Raw genomic sequence first — 19,586 nt, 5'->3', positions numbered from 1 at the left:
GTGACAGAATGTGAGTCAGATACTTTACTTTCCGCTTTGGTCTAATTTCAGCAAAAACTGAAAGAAACATTACGTTTGCAACAATACTGACTCCAACAACATACGTACTGCATTTCAAGGTTGTAAATCCTGATAAAATTTAAGCACAGGTATTCAAAATTTGGTCAGAAAACTTTCAAATTTTAAGACAGTTAAAAGGAAAATGTGAAATAACGCCCATAAATAAGATAATGAAACTTTATTTAGAATCTGCGTGACACTTATTTCCTTCCTCTCCATGATCTTTTGTAAATTCTCTGTTCAGCGTGTCTTCAGACTTAAATTTGCATATGTCTAAGGTGATTTTTGTCAATGACTTTCTTTTTTAAGCTTGTAAAAAGCTTGCGATTCGAGAATGAGCACGTTAGGAGTTAAGGTCCAAAGTGGTTTTTCAGAAAATGCTACAGGCCCAGATTTTGCAGTCAGCAACAAAGTAAGGTCAGACAGCTGCGAAGAGATTTGTCAACAAGAAATGAATAGTGGCATTATTTTTTTTCATGCCCCAACAGAATCTTACATCTGATATCAAGTTGATGGGATGACTTGTTATGCCAAAACAGTTATATCAACAGGCAAGTAAACAGCCAATTACACTGAAGGGTCCAAATTTGAAAGTTGATTTAATTTAAAAAATCACATAGTGAAATAAATGATGATTGGATTAAGTTGGAAGCAAAAATATGATTAAATAAATTTAGAAACAAAAACTTAGAATCGTGAATTTATTATGGAGAAATTTGACATTCCACAAACATAAAATGACCTTCGCAGGGCCAGTGAGGGTGTTGTTAGTACATTGTTTAAAAACCTAGTTACATCTCAATCAACAAGATGCAATGTTAGGGTTCTTGTAGTGCAGTGGTAGTGACCCTCCTTCTGAATTAGGAAACCTGGGCTCATGCCAGACCTGCTGAGTGTGTAACATCATCTTTGGACATGAAACAAATGTAACTTCTCAAGCAGTTTTACAATGAGATTAAAAATGTTAGGATGGACATTCTCAGTAAGTTAAGTGATTTCCCAGTCATTGCATTCACGACCTCCCTCAATGGTACCACATCCTTTGAAGAAATTTCCAGATTTAAGTGTTGTTCTCTAAATGCTACTGTCAGTTTCACTGGAGTAATGACATCAAATGCTGACTGTTCTGTGATCATCAGTAACACAGATTCTATGATATTTTTACAAGATAGGGGATTCTCTGTGGTGATTTTCAAGTAGGGGACATTTCTGACTTGTGGTAGAGGGCTGAGAACTAGATGTCTACCTCAAACATGATTTGGCATTGCTGGAGATGACATTTTTCCTAAAACAAATCTAAAACCGAAGAAAATATCTAATATATCATGCCAAGGTTGTAACAAATGTGTGCATGTACACATGCAAGAACAAAAGTTAAATGCAAGGGTTTATTTTACACTAGGTTCAACATTGCCTGGGACTGTGGCTCCCAACAAGTGAAATGGGTCAAAGCAATATATGTAAATATAGTTACAACAATTCCATCTGATATCGATCACAATTGTAAACACAATACATACTTTTTGCACAAATGCTGACTGATCTCATGCATTTAATGTGTTAATTAGTCATTGGTTACTTGACCTTTGACTGAAAATTTATGCTGTTTGGACAAAAATACCAAACTGCCCACGAACATTTAGATACTAATTACTTAGCAATGTTAAATTTCCTAGAAACATAATCACTAAATATCCAATAGTTTTATATTCGAGATTAATTTGTTGTTAGTGTGGGGAGAAGAAAGTTGCAACACTTACTAGAATGATACCAGGAATGAATAATTTTAATTACAAGGGAATATTACAGAGACTGGGCTTGTCCTGTTTGGAGCAGAGAAGATTAAGAGGTGTTCAAAATTGTGAACAATTTTGACAGGGTAAAGGAGGATATTCAATTTCCTCTTAGCAAGTCAGTAACCAGGGATCACAAATTCAGGATTGTCAACAATAGAGCTAGGAGCAAGATGAGGAGAAACTTCTTTACTTAGAATTGTTAGGATTTTGAATGCACTGCAGTGGGAGATTCTGTAGTGGAGGCGAATTCCTTAGGAGGTTTCAAAAAGGAGCTTGAAATATATTTGAAAGGAATGAAAATAGAGGGTACGAAGATAAAGCTGGAGAACGGGACTAACTGGGTAGCTCTTTCCAGAGTCAGTATATTCATGATAGTCAAATAGCCTGCTATCGTACTGTAAAATTCTATGATTATATTTCAACACGATTTGTCTGAACAACATTGTAACCACTAGTGGTTATACATTTGATTCAGATTCAGTAGCATCAAAAACTGCTCCAAACATAACCCACAGATCTTATGTGTGGATTCAGGCTACTCTGCACCTATTTATATGATGATTGCATATGCAGAGCTTTGAAAATAGGAGGTCTGAGAGATTTAATGCAGATGTGACCATACCACACCAACCATTTGAAGACAGGCTAAATAGGTTTCAGTGAAGTCACAGTTAGTAACCAAAGTCAGAAGTCACACGATACCAGGTTATAGCTCTACTTAAAATCACAAGTGCTGCACCTTCATCACTTTACCTGATAAAGGAGCAGTGCTCCAAAAGCTTTTGATTTTAAATAAACCTGTTGGATTACAGCCTGGTGTCCACATCACAGGAACCATACAGTTCTGTGATAATCACTCTCAGAAGTCTATTGATAAAATATATCTTCAAATAATGTTACCACTGTCAGTAGGTAGCAATCTTGCAAAAGTCAGAAGGTCCTGGGTTTAATTCACATCCTAGAGACTTGAGCACTAAAAAAATTGTAACATTGCAATACTAAGGGTGATGCTAAACCAAGACCCCTCTGATCTTTAAGTTTAGTGCAAAAAATCCAATAATGCTATTTTGAAGAGGGAGAAGAAATATAATCAAAACAAGAGCAAGAATTGATATAGAATTGGAAGATGTAGAACCTGTGTAGACAAAGTTAAGGAACTGCAAAGGAAAAACAACGCTGATTGCAGTTGTGTACAAGCCTCCTGGCAGTAATTAGGATGTGGGGAAGAAATTAAAAGAAATTGTCAAGGGGAGGTTATGCCTGACAAATCTATCAGAATTCTTTGAGGAGATAATGAGCAAATTAGATGAAGGAGATCCAATGGATGTGATCTATTTGGATTTCCAGAAAGTCTTTGACAAGGTGCCACACAGGAGGCTGTTAAGAAAAAACACGTGTAGGGGCAAAATACTGGCATAGATCAAGGATTAAATGACTGGCAGAGAGCAGAAAGTGGGGATCAAGGGTTTTTTCCCCAGGATGGCAGCATCTGTGGTCCTCACTTCCTCCTAGAAACCTGCAGGGGTCAGAATTGGAACTACAGCTATTCATGTTGCATACATTAATGATCTTTACAAAGAAACTGAAGGCATTGTTGCTATGCTGGTAGAAAATACAAAGACAAATGGAGGGGCAAGTAATGCAGAGGAGGCAAGGAAGCTGCAGAAGGACTTGTACAGGCTAGGAGAGAGGGCAAAGAAGTGGCAGATGGAATACAATATAGGAGAGTGGTGTTGTGCACTTTGGTAGGAAGAATAGTAGAATATTTTCTAGATGGGGAAAGGCTTCAGAATTCTGAAGTACAAGGGACTTAAGAGTGCAGCTTCAGGATTCTGTTAACTTTAATGCGCAGACTCATTTGGCAGTTAGGAAGGCAAATGCAATGTTAGCATTAATTTCAAGAGAGCTAGAATACAATATCGGAGATGTCCAACTGAGGCTATACAAAGTTCTGGTCAGATTACAATATTCAAGACATTTGGATGAGTATATGAACAGGAAGGGTTTAGAGGGACATGGGCCAAGTGCTAGCAAATGGGACTAGATTAGGTTAGGAGTTGGACCGAAAGGTCTGTTTCCGTGCTGTACATCTCTATGATTCTACAAAAGATCGATTAAGTAGCCCTAATAAATGCTAACCATAAACTAAGCAAAATCTGCCTTCACTAACTTTCTTTTAAGCAGGTAAATCTTCACATATGTTCTAAAAGGTTTCTTCCAGTGTGTTGCTCCAATATTCTTGTTCACAAATAGAGGAAGATCAATGTTAAACAGCCTAAGTACACAGAACCAGATATTTCTTAATGTATCGGAGGGTTGTCTTGCTCTTTGTTTATTGTCTACAGAGAAACAACTTCTAATTCTTGCTCTCCAGCATTTTAGCCACTTTTAATAAAAAATAAAACTGTTAAATGTAACTCTTCCCAGAATCCTTGGTGGCACAGTTAAAGAATCAAGAAGCATGGCAACATTAGAAAAAGACCATCTCCTAGCCATAACTACAACAGCTTATAAATTGAATGAAGAAACTTGTATTTACATTGCTTTCCAAGTCTTAATACCTCTCAAAGAACTCTGCAGTCAGCGAAGTATTTCTGAAGTTTAATTATAATAGCTACAACTATTACCACAGATTGAGATCTCTAAAATAATAATGAAAAACTAGAATTAACTATTTAACTCTTCTTCAAATCATTCCAGAGGGACCTTTTGCTTTCATCCAAGGTAATCTTAATCTCATCTAAAAAAAAGCATCCTTGATAGTAAATCAATCTCTTGCCACTACATTGTAGTGTCAGACTCTGGATCACTGAAGTAGGATTGGACTCCACAAACTTCTGATTCAGCTCAAACTGTACCTATTTCTTCTTTTGCTAATAACTAACATTTTCCTACACAGAATTCAACTATTCATTGCATTACATTCCAAGGACACCAACAGTCAATAAATAATCTGCCTATCTGGTCAAATGTCATACATGATAGACTTTTTAAAACAGACCTTCCGCAGACCAAGCACTACTGTTCACACCCATAGCAGACATCATCTGCCTATAACCTGGAGGTGCCACTAGTGTCCAACATCTAGTTAAATTCAAACATACCTGAGATGATGCAATATGAAAGCTGAAATAAAGGATACACCAGTACAGAATCAGAAGGAAGACTGAAGCAGCATAACTGCAAGTTGCACATATTGGAACAAAGTCAAGAGTGTGGTGTTGGAAAAAGCACAGCAGGTCAGGCAGCATCTGAAGAGCAAAAGAATCAACGTTTCAGGCATAATCCCTGAAGAAGGACTTATGCCTGAAACATATATTCTCCTGCTCCTCGGATGCTGCCTGACCTCGCTGTACTTTTCCAGCACCACACTCTCGACTCTGATCTCCAGCATCCGCAGTCCTCACTTTATCCATATTGGGTCAAACCCTAACGACAAAGATTAAAATGTGAAAAGGATCGTCTTTATATAACAGATTAGAGATTTGAAACTTTACATCAGGATCACAGAGGACAGAGATCATTTACTGCCACACTCAGCTACAGTATGCACCCAGAGAGAGGGGTGAAACTGACAGCTAGGATTCAATGTATGGAATAAGCTTCTATATCATACAAATCAGTAACTAAATAAATCAAGGAACGGTAGAAAGCAATGTGTTTAGACACAGATTAAACCAGGCCTGGTGCATATGGGGTTTTAAGTCAGGCCTATTTTCATGAAAAGAAGCCAGAGACCTTCCACTGGACAGTATTCTGGGTTATGCAATTCGTCCTTTGACATCCCTGCACTTTATAATTTCAACAAACTGAATCAATTAAACAATCTATCTGGAAACTTTGCTGCAATAAGACATCAGCAGTAATTGGTCAAAATAGTTGTAATTTATTACAGTCGGTTTCAATCCCTTGATTGAACAGAGTTTCAGTTTGGGGAAAATCATCGTCTTAGACAGTATCGAAGTTTCCGAATTTTTTTCCCCCAGCAAGTGGCAGGACACTCAGGTTTTAACAGTTGCTACAAACCCAGATGATTCAGGACTGGATGGGTAGTAGGGCGACGAAGGGAGAGAGAGGGAGGGGTGTGGGGGAGACCTACAAACAGAGGAAGAGGCGAGGCGTCCAGTCACAACCTCCCGCCTGCACGAAACAGGGAGCGGGCAGCCGGTGACCTTCCACAATTTCCAGCCACCAACATTAACAGTGGGGACAGCAAATGTGAAGGGTAAAGCCGGGTGGCCCCTTGGCTGCAGACCCCTGGCTCATTCGCTCGGACCCGGAGCCTGAAAGTCCCTCCCAGCGAGAGCGCGGGCGGGCACGGTACCTTGTAAATACTCGCTGGTAAAACGCTGCCTCGTCTCCTCTATCAACTTCTGCTTCTCCTACAGAACAAAAACACACACACAAGTGGTTATTATCGGCGTGACTGAGCCACTGCTCCCCCAGCCCCCGATAGGAGCTACCTGACTGAGCTCTCACCTCCCGCTGCTCCGCAGCCATCCCTCTCACAGCAACACCATCAAAAGCACGGGCCAACCGGCCGGCGGCAGCGCTCATGTGACCCGCCTGCCTGACCTCTCACCCCTGACCTCTCATCCCGCCCGCAAACAAAAAAAACAACCAAGACGGCGACGTCTCACCTTCAGGTACGAAGATGAGGTGATGTATATTCTCACCGTGCTTTATTCACACCCCCCTGTTGTCTGTCTGCCCGCTCGGGGCCTGCGGTTGAGCGCGCGGGGACCAACCGTTCGGTTTGAATTGTGGGTGCGCGCGGGAACAGACCGATCCCAGAGACAGAGTCCGGATAATGGAGAAAGCAAGGCGGCTCTGGACAATGGAGACGGATGGAGGGACTCCGGATAATGCAGAAGTAGGGGTGGTCTCCAGATAACAGAGACAGGGGACTGCCTCTGGATAATGGAGACGGGGGCGTTGGGGGCTCCGGATAATGGAGATCGGGGGGCTCCAGATAATGGAGACGGGGGAGGGGGCAGTGGGGGAGGTTCCAGGTAATAGAGACGGGGGAGGGGGCAGTGGGGCAGGTTCCAGGTAATGGAGACGTGGGAGGGGGGGAGGCTCCAGGTAATGGAGACGGGGGAGGGGGCAGTGGGGGAGGCTCCAGGTAATGGAGACGGGGGAGGGGGCAGTGGGGGAGGGGGCAGTGGGGGAGGCGCCAGGTAATGGAGACGGGGGAGGGGGCAGTGGGGGAGGCTCCAGGTAATGGAGACGGGGGAGGGGGCAGTGGGGGAGGCTCCAGGTAATGGAGACGGGGGAGGGGGCAGTGGGGGAGGCTCCAGGTAATGGGGACGGGGCAGTGGGGGAGGCTCCAGGTAATGGAGACGGGGGACGGGGCAGTGGGGGAGGCTCCAGGTAATGGAGACGGGGGAGGGGGCAGTGGGGGAGGCTCCAGGTAATGGAGACGGGGGAGGGGGCAGTGGGGGAGGCTCCAGGTAATGGAGACGGGGGACGGGGCAGTGGGGGAGGCTCCAGGTAATGGAGACGGGGGACGGGGCAGTGGGGGAGGCTCCAGGTAATGGAGACGGGGGACGGGGCAGTGGGGGAGGCTCCAGGTAATGGAGACGGGGGAGTGGGGGAGGCTCCAGGTAATGGAGACGGGGGACGTGGGGAGGCTCCAGGTAATGGAGACGGGGGACGGGGCAGTGGGGGAGGCTCCAGGTAATGGAGACGGGGGAGGGGGAGGTGGGGGAGTGGGGGAGGCTCCAGGTAATGGAGACGGGGCAGTGGGGGAGGCTCCAGGTAATGGAGACGGGGGACGGGGCAGTGGGGGAGGCTCCAGGTAATGGAGACGGAGGACGGGGCAGTGGGGGAGGCTCCAGGTAATGGAGACGGGGGAGTGGGGGAGGCTCCAGGTAATGGAGACGGGGGAGGTGGGGAGGCTCCAGGTAATGGAGACGGGGGGCGGGGCAGTGGGGGAGGCTCCAGGTAATGGAGACGGGGGAGGGGGCAGTGGGGGAGGCTCCAGGTAATGGAGACGGGGGACGGGGCAGTGGGGGAGGCTCCAGGTAATGGAGACGGGGGAACGGGGCAGTGGGGGAGGCTCCAGGTAATGGAGACGGGGGACGGGGCAGTGGGGGAGGCTCCAGGTAATGGAGACGGGGGACGGGGCAGTGGGGGATGCTCCAGGTAATGGAGACGGGGGAGTGGGGGAGGCTCCAGGTAATGGAGACGGGGGAGGGGGGAGTGGGGGAGGCTCCAGGTAATGGAGACGGGGGAGTGGGGGAGGCTCCAGGTAATGGAGACGGGGGAGTGGGGGAGGCTCTAGGTAATGGAGACGGGGGAGGGGGCATCGGGGGAGGCTCCAGGTAATGGAGACGGGGGAGTGGGGGAGGCTCCAGGTAATGGAGACGGGGGTGTGGGGGAGGCTCCAAGTAATGGAGACGGGGGTGTGGGGGAGGCTCCAGGTAATGGAGACGGGGGAGTGGGGGAGGCTCCAGGTAATGGGGAGTGGGGGAGGCTCCAGGTAATGGAGACGGTGGTGTGGGGGAGGCTCCAGGTAATGGAGACGGGGGAGTGGGGGAGGCTCCAGGTAATGGAGACGGGGGAAGGGGGCATTGGGGGAGGCTCCAGGTAATGGAGACAGGGGAGTGGGGGAGGCTCCAGGTAATGGAGACAGGGGAGGGGGGAGTGGGGGAGGCTCCAGGTAATGGAGACGGGGGAGGGGGGAGTGGGGGAGGCTCCAGGTAATGGAGACGGGGGAGGGGGGAGTGGGGGAGGCTCCAGGTAATGGAGACGGGGGAGGGGGCATTGGGGGAGGCTCCAGGTAATGGAGACGGGGGAGTGGGGGAGGCTCCAGGTAATGGAGACGGGGGGTGTGGGGGAGGCTCCAGGTAATGGAGACGGGGGAGTGGGGGAGGCTCCAGGTAATGGGGAGGGGGGGTGGCTCCAGGTAATGGAGACGGGGGAGTGGGGGAGGCTCCAGGTAATGGAGACGGTGGTGTGTGGGAGGCTCCAGGTAATGGAGACGGGGCAGGGGGCAGTGGGGGAGGCTCCAGGTAATGGAGACGGGGGAGGGGGCATTGGGGGAGGCTCCAGGTAATGGAGATGGGGGAGTGGGGGAGGCTCCAGGTAATGGAGACGGGGGAGTGGGGGAGGCTCCAGGTAATGGAGACGGGGAAGGGGGGAGTGGGGGAGGCTCCAGGTAATGGAGACGGGGGAGGGGGCAGTGGGGCAGGCTCCAGGTAATGGAGACGGAGAGGGGGCAGTGGGGGAGGCTCCAGGTAATGGAGACGGGGGAGTGGGGGAGGCTCCAGATAATGGACACGGGGGAGTGGGGGAGGCTCCAGGTAATGGAGACGGGGAAGGGGGGAGTGGGGGAGGCTCCAGGTAATGGAGACGGGGGAGTGGGGGAGGCTCCAGGTAATGGAGACGGGGGTGTGGGGGAGGCTCCAGGTAATGGAGACGGGGGAGGGGGCAGTGGGGCAGGCTCCAGGTAATGGAGACGGAGAGGGGGCAGTGGGGGAGGCTCCAGGTAAAGGAGACGGGGGAGGGGGCAGTGGGGGAGGCTCCAGGTAATGGAGACGGGGGAGTGGGGGAGGCTCCAGGTAATGGAGACGGGAGAGGTGGGGAGGCTCCAGGTAATGGAGACGGGGGACGGGGCAGTGGGGGAGGCTCCAGGTAATTGAGACGGGGGAGGTGGGGGAGGCTCCAGGTAATGGAGACGGGCGACGGGGCAGTGGGGGAGGCTCCAGGTAATGGAGACGGGGGACGGGGCAGTGGGGGAGGCTCCAGGTAATGGAGATGGGGGAGTGGGAGGTGGGGGAGGCTCCAGGTAATGGAGACGGGGGAGAGGGGGAGGCTCCAGGTAATGGAGACGGGGGAGGTGGGGAGGCTCCAGGTAATGGAGACGGGGGAACGGGGCAGTGGGGGAGGCTCCAGGTAATGGAGACGGGGGACGGGGCAGTGGGGGAGGCTCCAGGTAATGGAGACGGGGGAGGGGGAGGTGGGGAGGCTCCGGGTAATGGAGACGGGGAGGGGGGAGTGGGGGAGGCTCCAGGTAATGGAGACGGGAGACGGGGCAGTGGGGGAGGCTCCAGGTAATGGAGACGGGGGACGGGGCAGTGGGGGAGGCTCCAGGTAATGGAGACGGGGGAGGGGGAGGTGGGGGAGGCTCCAGGTAATGGAGACGGGGGAGAGGGGGAGGCTCCAGGTAATGGAGACGGGGGAAGGGGGCATTGGGGGAGGCTCCAGGTAATGGAGACAGGGGAGGGGGGAGTGGGGGAGGCTCCAGGTAATGGAGACAGGGGAGGGGGGAGTGGGGGAGGCTCCAGGTAATGGAGACGGGGGAGTGGGGGAGGCTCCAGGTAATGGAGACGGGGGAGGGGGGAGTGGGGGAGGCTCCAGGTAATGGAGACGGGGGAGGGGGCATTGGGGGAGGCTCCAGGTAATGGAGACGGGGGAGTGGGGGAGGCTCCAGGTAATGGAGACGGGGGGTGTGGGGGAGGCTCCAGGTAATGGAGACGGGGGAGTGGGGGAGGCTCCAGGTAATGGGGAGGGGGGGTGGCTCCAGGTAATGGAGACGGGGGAGTGGGGGAGGCTCCAGGTAATGGAGACGGTGGTGTGTGGGAGGCTCCAGGTAATGGAGACGGGGCAAGGGGCAGTGGGGGAGGCTCCAGGTAATGGAGACGGGGGAGGGGGCATTGGGGGAGGCTCCAGGTAATGGAGACGGGGGAGTGGGGGAGGCTCCAGGTAATGGAGACGGGGGAGTGGGGGAGGCTCCAGGTAATGGAGACGGGGGAGTGGGGGAGGCTCCAGGTAATGGAGACGTGGGTGTGGGGGAGGCTCCAGGTAATGGAGACAGGGCAGTGAGGGAGGCTCCAGGTAATGGAGACTGGGGAGTGGGGGATGCTCCAGGTAATGGAGACGGGGGGGGGGGGGGGGGGGGGAGAGGGGAGTGGGGGAGGCTCCAGGTAATGGAGACGGTGGGGGGGGGCAGTGGGGGAGGCTCCAGGTAATGGAGACGGGGAGGGGGCAGTGGGGGATGCTCCAGGTAATGGAGACGGGGGAGTTTGGGAGGCTCCAGGTAATGGAGACGGGGGACGGGACAGTGGGGGTGGCTCCAGGTAATGGAGATGGGGGAGGGGCATTGGTGGAGGTTCTCGGTAATGGAGACGGGGGAGGGGGCAGTGAGGGAGGTTCTAGGTAATGGAGACGGGGGACGGGGCAGTGGGGGAGGCTCCAGATAATGGAGACGGGGGAGGGGGCAGTTGGGGAGGCTCCAGATAATGGAGACGGGGGAGGGGGCAGTGGGGGAGGCTCCAGGTAATGGAGACGGGGCAGTGGGGGAGGCTCCAGGTAATGGAGACGGGAGAGGTGGGGAGGCTCCAGGTAATGGAGACGGGGGACGGGGCAGTGGGGGAGGCTCCAGGTAATTGAGACGGGGGAGGTGGGGGAGGCTCCAGGTAATGGAGACGGGCGACGGGGCAGTGGGGGAGGCTCCAGGTAATGGAGACGGGGGACGGGGCAGTGGGGGAGGCTCCAGGTAATGGAGATGGGGGAGTGGGAGGTGGGGGAGGCTCCAGGTAATGGAGACGGGGGAGAGGGGGAGGCTCCAGGTAATGGAGACGGGGGAGGTGGGGAGGCTCCAGGTAATGGAGACGGGGGAACGGGGCAGTGGGGGAGGCTCCAGGTAATGGAGACGGGGGACGGGGCAGTGGGGGAGGCTCCAGGTAATGGAGACGGGGGAGGGGGAGGTGGGGAGGCTCCAGGTAATGGAGACGGGGAGGGGGGAGTGGGGGAGGCTCCAGGTAATGGAGACGGGAGACGGGGCAGTGGGGGAGGCTCCAGGTAATGGAGACGGGGGACGGGGCAGTGGGGGAGGCTCCAGGTAATGGAGACGGGGGAGGGGGAGGTGGGGGAGGCTCCAGGTAATGGAGACGGGGGAGAGGGGGAGGCTCCAGGTAATGGAGACGGGGGAAGGGGGCATTGGGGGAGGCTCCAGGTAATGGAGACAGGGGAGGGGGGAGTGGGGGAGGCTCCAGGTAATGGAGACGGGGGAGGGGGGAGTGGGGGAGGCTCCAGGTAATGGAGACGGGGGAGGGGGCAGTGGGGCAGGCTCCAGGTAATGGAGACGGAGAGGGGGCAGTGGGGGAGGCTCCAGGTAATGGAGACGGGGGAGAGGGGGAGGCTCCAGGTAATGGAGACGGGGGAGGGGGAGGTGGGGGAGGCTCCAGGTAATGGAGACGGGGGAGAGGGGGAGGCTCCAGGTAATGGAGACGGGGGAAGGGGGCATTGGGGGAGGCTCCAGGTAATGGAGACAGGGGAGGGGGGAGTGGGGGAGGCTCCAGGTAATGGAGACGGGGGAGGGGGGAGTGGGGGAGGCTCCAGGTAATGGAGACGGGGGAGGGGGCAGTGGGGCAGGCTCCAGGTAATGGAGACGGAGAGGGGGCAGTGGGGGAGGCTCCAGGTAATGGAGACGGGGGAGTGGGGGAGGCTCCAGATAATGGACACGGGGGAGTGGGGGAGGCTCCAGGTAATGGAGACGGGGAAGGGGGGAGTGGGGGAGGCTCCAGGTAATGGAGACGGGGGAGTGGGGGAGGCTCCAGGTAATGGAGACGGGGGTGTGGGGGAGGCTCCAGGTAATGGAGACGGGGGAGGGGGCAGTGGGGCAGGCTCCAGGTAATGGAGACGGAGAGGGGGCAGTGGGGGAGGCTCCAGGTAAAGGAGACGGGGGAGGGGGCAGTGGGGGAGGCTCCAGGTAATGGAGACGGGGGAGTGGGGGAGGCTCCAGGTAATGGAGACGGGAGAGGTGGGGAGGCTCCAGGTAATGGAGACGGGGGACGGGGCAGTGGGGGAGGCTCCAGGTAATTGAGACGGGGGAGGTGGGGGAGGCTCCAGGTAATGGAGACGGGCGACGGGGCAGTGGGGGAGGCTCCAGGTAATGGAGACGGGGGACGGGGCAGTGGGGGAGGCTCCAGGTAATGGAGATGGGGGAGTGGGAGGTGGGGGAGGCTCCAGGTAATGGAGACGGGGGAGAGGGGGAGGCTCCAGGTAATGGAGACGGGGGAGGTGGGGAGGCTCCAGGTAATGGAGACGGGGGAACGGGGCAGTGGGGGAGGCTCCAGGTAATGGAGACGGGGGACGGGGCAGTGGGGGAGGCTCCAGGTAATGGAGACGGGGGAGGGGGAGGTGGGGAGGCTCCGGGTAATGGAGACGGGGAGGGGGGAGTGGGGGAGGCTCCAGGTAATGGAGACGGGAGACGGGGCAGTGGGGGAGGCTCCAGGTAATGGAGACGGGGGACGGGGCAGTGGGGGAGGCTCCAGGTAATGGAGACGGGGGAGGGGGAGGTGGGGGAGGCTCCAGGTAATGGAGACGGGGGAGAGGGGGAGGCTCCAGGTAATGGAGACGGGGGAAGGGGGCATTGGGGGAGGCTCCAGGTAATGGAGACAGGGGAGGGGGGAGTGGGGGAGGCTCCAGGTAATGGAGACGGGGGAGTGGGGGAGGCTCCAGGTAATGGAGACGGGGGAGGGGGGAGTGGGGGAGGCTCCAGGTAATGGAGACGGGGGAGGGGGCATTGGGGGAGGCTCCAGGTAATGGAGACGGGGGAGTGGGGGAGGCTCCAGGTAATGGAGACGGGGGGTGTGGGGGAGGCTCCAGGTAATGGAGACGGGGGAGTGGGGGAGGCTCCAGGTAATGGGGAGGGGGGGTGGCTCCAGGTAATGGAGACGGGGGAGTGGGGGAGGCTCCAGGTAATGGAGACGGTGGTGTGTGGGAGGCTCCAGGTAATGGAGACGGGGCAAGGGGCAGTGGGGGAGGCTCCAGGTAATGGAGACGGGGGAGGGGGCATTGGGGGAGGCTCCAGGTAATGGAGACGGGGGAGTGGGGGAGGCTCCAGGTAATGGAGACGGGGGAGTGGGGGAGGCTCCAGGTAATGGAGACGGGGGAGTGGGGGAGGCTCCAGGTAATGGAGACGTGGGTGTGGGGGAGGCTCCAGGTAATGGAGACAGGGCAGTGAGGGAGGCTCCAGGTAATGGAGACTGGGGAGTGGGGGATGCTCCAGGTAATGGAGACGGGGGGGGGGGGGGGGGGGGAGAGGGGAGTGGGGGAGGCTCCAGGTAATGGAGACGGTGGGGGGGGGCAGTGGGGGAGGCTCCAGGTAATGGAGACGGGGAGGGGGCAGTGGGGGATGCTCCAGGTAATGGAGACGGGGGAGTTTGGGAGGCTCCAGGTAATGGAGACGGGGGACGGGACAGTGGGGGTGGCTCCAGGTAATGGAGATGGGGGAGGGGCATTGGTGGAGGTTCTCGGTAATGGAGACGGGGGAGGGGGCAGTGAGGGAGGTTCTAGGTAATGGAGACGGGGGACGGGGCAGTGGGGGAGGCTCCAGATAATGGAGACGGGGGAGGGGGCAGTTGGGGAGGCTCCAGATAATGGAGACGGGGGAGGGGGCAGTGGGGGAGGCTCCAGGTAATGGAGACGGGGCAGTGGGGGAGGCTCCAGGTAATGGAGACGGGAGAGGTGGGGAGGCTCCAGGTAATGGAGACGGGGGACGGGGCAGTGGGGGAGGCTCCAGGTAATTGAGACGGGGGAGGTGGGGGAGGCTCCAGGTAATGGAGACGGGCGACGGGGCAGTGGGGGAGGCTCCAGGTAATGGAGACGGGGGACGGGGCAGTGGGGGAGGCTCCAGGTAATGGAGATGGGGGAGTGGGAGGTGGGGGAGGCTCCAGGTAATGGAGACGGGGGAGAGGGGGAGGCTCCAGGTAATGGAGACGGGGGAGGTGGGGAGGCTCCAGGTAATGGAGACGGGGGAACGGGGCAGTGGGGGAGGCTCCAGGTAATGGAGACGGGGGACGGGGCAGTGGGGGAGGCTCCAGGTAATGGAGACGGGGGAGGGGGAGGTGGGGAGGCTCCAGGTAATGGAGACGGGGAGGGGGGAGTGGGGGAGGCTCCAGGTAATGGAGACGGGAGACGGGGCAGTGGGGGAGGCTCCAGGTAATGGAGACGGGGGACGGGGCAGTGGGGGAGGCTCCAGGTAATGGAGACGGGGGAGGGGGAGGTGGGGGAGGCTCCAGGTAATGGAGACGGGGGAGAGGGGGAGGCTCCAGGTAATGGAGACGGGGGAAGGGGGCATTGGGGGAGGCTCCAGGTAATGGAGACAGGGGAGGGGGGAGTGGGGGAGGCTCCAGGTAATGGAGACGGGGGAGGGGGGAGTGGGGGAGGCTCCAGGTAATGGAGACGGGGGAGGGGGCAGTGGGGCAGGCTCCAGGTAATGGAGACGGAGAGGGGGCAGTGGGGGAGGCTCCAGGTAATGGAGACGGGGGAGTGGGGGAGGCTCCAGATAATGGACACGGGGGAGTGGGGGAGGCTCCAGGTAATGGAGACGGGGAAGGGGGGAGTGGGGGAGGCTCCAGGTAATGGAGACGGGGGAGTGGGGGAGGCTCCAGGTAATGGAGACGGGGGTGTGGGGGAGGCTCCAGGTAATGGAGACGGGGGAGGGGGCAGTGGGGCAGGCTCCAGGTAATGGAGACGGAGAGGGGGCAGTGGGGGAGGCTCCAGGTAAAGGAGACGGGGGAGTGGGGGAGGCTCCAGGTCATGGAGACGGAGAGGGGGGAGTGGGGGAGGCTCCAGGTAATGGAGACGGGGGAGTGGGGGAGACTCCAGGTAATGGAGACGGAGAGGGGGCAGTGGGGGATGCTCCAGGTAATGGAGACAGGGCAGTGGGGGAGGTTCCAGGAAATGGAGACGGGGGACGGGGCAGTGGGGGAGGCTCCAGGTAATGGAGACGAGGGATGGGACAGTGGGGGAGGTTCCAGGAAATGGAGACGGGGGACGGGGATGTGGGGGAGGCTCCAGGTAATGGAGACGAGGGACGGGACAGTGGGGGTGGCTCCAGGTAATGGAGATGGGGGAGGGGCATTGGGGGTGGTTCTCGGTAATGGAGACGGGGGAGGGGGCAGTGAGGGAGGTTCTAGGTAATGGAGACGGGGGAGGGGGCAGTGAGGGAGGCTCCAGGTAATGGAGACGGGGGAGGGGGCAGTGAGGGAGGCTCCAGGTAATGGAGATGGAGAGGGGGCAGTGGGGGATGCTCCAGGTAATGGAGACAGGGCAGTGGGGGAGGTTCCAGGAAATGGAGATGGGGGGCGGGGCAGTGGGGGAGGCTCCAGGTAATGGAGACGGGGCAGGGGGCAGTGGGGGAGGCTCTAGGTAATGGAGACGGGGGAGGGGGCAGTGGGGGAGGCTCCAGGTAATGGAGACAGGGCAGTGGGGGATGCTCCAGGTAATGGAGACGGGGGAGTGGGGGATGCTCCAGGTAATGGAGACGGGGGAGTGGGGGATGCTCCAGGAAATGGAGACGAGGGACGGGACAGTGGGGGTGGCTCCAGGTAATGGAGACAGGGCAGTTGGGGAGGTTCCAGGTAATGGAGACGAGGGACGGGACAGTGGGGGAGGTTCCAGGAAATGGAGACGGGGGACGGGGATGTGGGGGAGGCTCCAGGTAATGGAGACGAGGGACGGGACAGTGGGGGTGGCTCCAGGTAATGGAGATGGGGGAGGGGCATTGGGGGTGGTTCTCGGTAATGGAGACGGGGGAGGGGGCAGTGAGGGAGGTTCTAGGTAATGGAGACGGGGGAGGGGGCAGTGAGGGAGGTTCTAGGTAATGGAGACGGGGGAGGGGGCAGTGAGGGAGGCTCCAGGTAATGGAGACGGGGGAGGGGGCAGTGAGGGAGGTTCTAGGTAATGGAGACGGGGGAGGGGGCAGTGGGGGAGGCTCCAGGTAATGGAGACGGAGAGTGGGCAGTGGGGGAGGCTCCAGGTAATGGAGACGGGGGAGGGGGCAGTGGGGGAGGCTCCAGGTAATGGAGACGGGGGAGTGGGGGAGGCTCCAGGTAATGGAGACGGGAGAGGTGGGGAGGCTCCAGGTAATGGAGACGGGGGACGGGGCAGTGGGGGAGGCTCCAGGTAATTGAGACGGGGGAGGTGGGGGAGGCTCCAGGTAATGGAGACGGGCGACGGGGCAGTGGGGGAGGCTCCAGGTAATGGAGACGGGGGACGGGGCAGTGGGGGAGGCTCCAGGTAATGGAGATGGGGGAGTGGGAGGTGGGGGAGGCTCCAGGTAATGGAGACGGGGGAGAGGGGGAGGCTCCAGGTAATGGAGACGGGGGAGGTGGGGAGGCTCCAGGTAATGGAGACGGGGGAACGGGGCAGTGGGGGAGGCTCCAGGTAATGGAGACGGGGGACGGGGCAGTGGGGGAGGCTCCAGGTAATGGAGACGGGGGAGGGGGAGGTGGGGAGGCTCCAGGTAATGGAGACGGGGAGGGGGGAGTGGGGGAGGCTCCAGGTAATGGAGACGGGAGACGGGGCAGTGGGGGAGGCTCCAGGTAATGGAGACGGGGGACGGGGCAGTGGGGGAGGCTCCAGGTAATGGAGACGGGGGAGGGGGAGGTGGGGGAGGCTCCAGGTAATGGAGACGGGGGAGAGGGGGAGGCTCCAGGCAATGGAGACGGGGGAGGTGGGGAGGCTCCAGGTAATGGAGACGGGGGAACGGGGCAGGTAATGGAGACGGGGAAGGGGGGAGTGGGGGAGGCTCCAGGTAATGGAGACGGTGGGGGGGGGCAGTGGGGGAGGCTCCAGGTAATGGAGACGGGGAGGGGGCAGTGGGGGATGCTCCAGGTAATGGAGACGGGGGAGTTTGGGAGGCTCCAGGTAATGGAGACGGGGGACGGGACAGTGGGGGTGGCTCCAGGTAATGGAGATGGGGGAGGGGCATTGGTGGAGGTTCTCGGTAATGGAGACGGGGGAGGGGGCAGTGAGGGAGGTTCTAGGTAATGGAGACGGGGGACGGGGCAGTGGGGGAGGCTCCAGATAATGGAGACGGGGGAGGGGGCAGTTGGGGAGGCTCCAGATAATGGAGACGGGGGAGGGGGCAGTGGGGGAGGCTCCAGTTAATGGAGACGGGGGAGGGGGCAGTGGAGGAGGCTCCAGACAATGGAGACGATGGGGGAGTGTGGTGTAAAATTCCAAGCAGTGGAATGTGGTGAAACGGTTAAAAATTATGTCCCAATACATGTGTGAATCTAACCGGAATGGAGGTGTTGCTTAGTCCCGTGTGAATCTTCTTATCTGTATGTAACCAGAATGGAATGTGTTTTTTAGCCTTGCTCTGCTGTTCACATGAATGTTTATATCTGGAAGGGAGTATATCAGCTGGAAAAGTCTCCAGTTCGGTGAGTCTGCTCCGGGGTTACGTTTAACCGCCGAGCGTGGGTTGTTGGCAACCGCTCTACGAGAACTGACGGCTCCCAGTTTTTGTAACATGTAGAGTGAGTATAAGCCAGACCCGTTGTGCGACACTGCGGGGAATAAAATGCCCATATTCTAGCAGTCTCGCCTCTTGGTCGTTTGTTCTGTGTCAGACTACTCTCCTACGAACCTGACCTTGAGAATTTTTTAAAACATTTGGCGTAGTCGAGCAGGGTCAATCGCAATTGAGGAGAGATTTTGATACAGAACAATGTTTTGGAAAACGACTAAGAAACCAGAAGAACAAACTGTGGAGGTCCCGACCGTCCCGGGATGGCATGGATGTGGGCATGTACGTGGCAGTTTGTTTGAGAAAGGATCCCAGTCCTGCCGAAGAACCCCTTGCCTGGGGTACAGCGGAGGATGTGGGCATGTCCAAAAGGCTGAAGCGGAGTTAACAGAATTGAATGGGATTGAACTGAACTGAACTGAGTGGAACTGAAGTGAATCAAATTGAACGGAACAAAATGGAACTGAGCTAAATTGAATTGAAATGGACGGAACTGAATTGAATTACACTGAATTGACTGAACTGAAATTAACTGAAACGAATTGAACTGAATTAAGCATAATGTAACACATGTATTGGGCCAAGCAGTGGAATGTGGTGTAAAATTCCAAGCAGTGGAATGTGGTGAAACGGTTAAAAATTATGTCCCAATACATGTGTGAATCTAACCGGAATGGAGGTGTTGCTTAGTCCCGTGTGAATCTTCTTATCTGTATGTAACCAGAATGGAATGTGTTTTTTAGCCTTGCTCTGCTGTTCACATGAATGTTTATATCTGGAAGGGAGTATATCAGCTGGAAAAGTCTCCAGTTCGGTGAGTCTGCTCCGGGGTTACGTTTAACCGCCGAGCGTGGGTTGTTGGCAACCGCTCTACGAGAACTGACGGCTCCCAGTTTTTGTAACATGTAGAGTGAGTATAAGCCAGACCCGTTGTGCGACACTGCGGGGAATAAAATGCCCATATTCTAGCAGTCTCGCCTCTTGGTCGTTTGTTCTGTGTCAGACTACTCTCCTACGAACCTGACCTTGAGAATTTTTTAAAACAGGGAGTTGGTAGGGTAGGCTCCAAATAATGGAGATGTGCGGGCGGTGGGGGAGGCTCCAGCTAATGAAGACGGTGGAGGGGAGAGGTCTCTGAATAATGTAGATGGGGGTTTGCTGTGGATAATGGAGGTTGGAGTGTGCTTGGGAAGGGGAGCGGCTCAGGTTAATGGAGATGGTAGATCTGAATAATGGAAGTGGGGAGCAGAATGGGTACGGTGTTGCTCCAGATAATGGTGATGGGGAAGGGGGTGTGGCTCTAGATAATGGAGACGGGGGGGGTGTGGATCTGGATAATGGAGACAGGGGAGCAGGCGGCTCCAGAAAATGGAGACGGTGAAGGAGGTATGTCCAAATAACGGAAAGGGGAAAGATGTAGTTCCGAATAATGGAAATGGGGAGGAGACGGCTCCAGATAA

General features: G+C 56.0%; 2 protein-coding genes across 6 annotated transcripts in view; one reads left to right on the top strand and one right to left on the bottom strand.

Moving 5' to 3' along the window:
- mospd2 (motile sperm domain containing 2) overlaps positions 1–6,411 on the bottom strand; it is an 85,114-nt gene extending 78,703 nt beyond the window's left edge. For both annotated transcript variants that reach the window (XM_043700564.2, XM_043700565.2), the window contains exons 1-2: positions 6,336–6,411; positions 6,181–6,238 (exon numbers count right to left, since the gene is read on the bottom strand). In XM_043700564.2, the coding sequence (XP_043556499.2) occupies positions 6,181–6,238; positions 6,336–6,356 (79 nt within the window). In that variant the 5' untranslated portion in view covers positions 6,357–6,411. The remainder of the gene's footprint in view (positions 1–6,180; positions 6,239–6,335) is intronic.
- fancb (FA complementation group B) overlaps positions 6,264–19,586 on the top strand; it is a 67,701-nt gene continuing 54,378 nt past the window's right edge. For 2 of the 4 annotated variants that reach the window (XM_087992973.1, XM_043700558.2), the window contains exon 1: positions 6,264–6,502. The gene's annotated coding sequence lies outside the window, so the exon portion shown is untranslated. Of the gene's footprint in view, positions 6,516–6,609; positions 6,730–19,586 lie in introns of those variants that run through there. The other 2 variants (XM_043700559.2, XM_043700560.2) reach the window with 2 other exon arrangements.

This window comes from Chiloscyllium plagiosum, unplaced genomic scaffold (assembly GCF_037043375.1).
Source record: "Chiloscyllium plagiosum isolate Xiang-an unplaced genomic scaffold, Cpla_swu_hap1 HiC_scaffold_12, whole genome shotgun sequence".
Taxonomy (NCBI): Eukaryota; Metazoa; Chordata; class Chondrichthyes; order Orectolobiformes; family Hemiscylliidae; genus Chiloscyllium; species Chiloscyllium plagiosum.
Note: the sequence above shows the minus strand (reverse complement) of the source record. Positions and strands in the feature narration are given on the sequence as shown.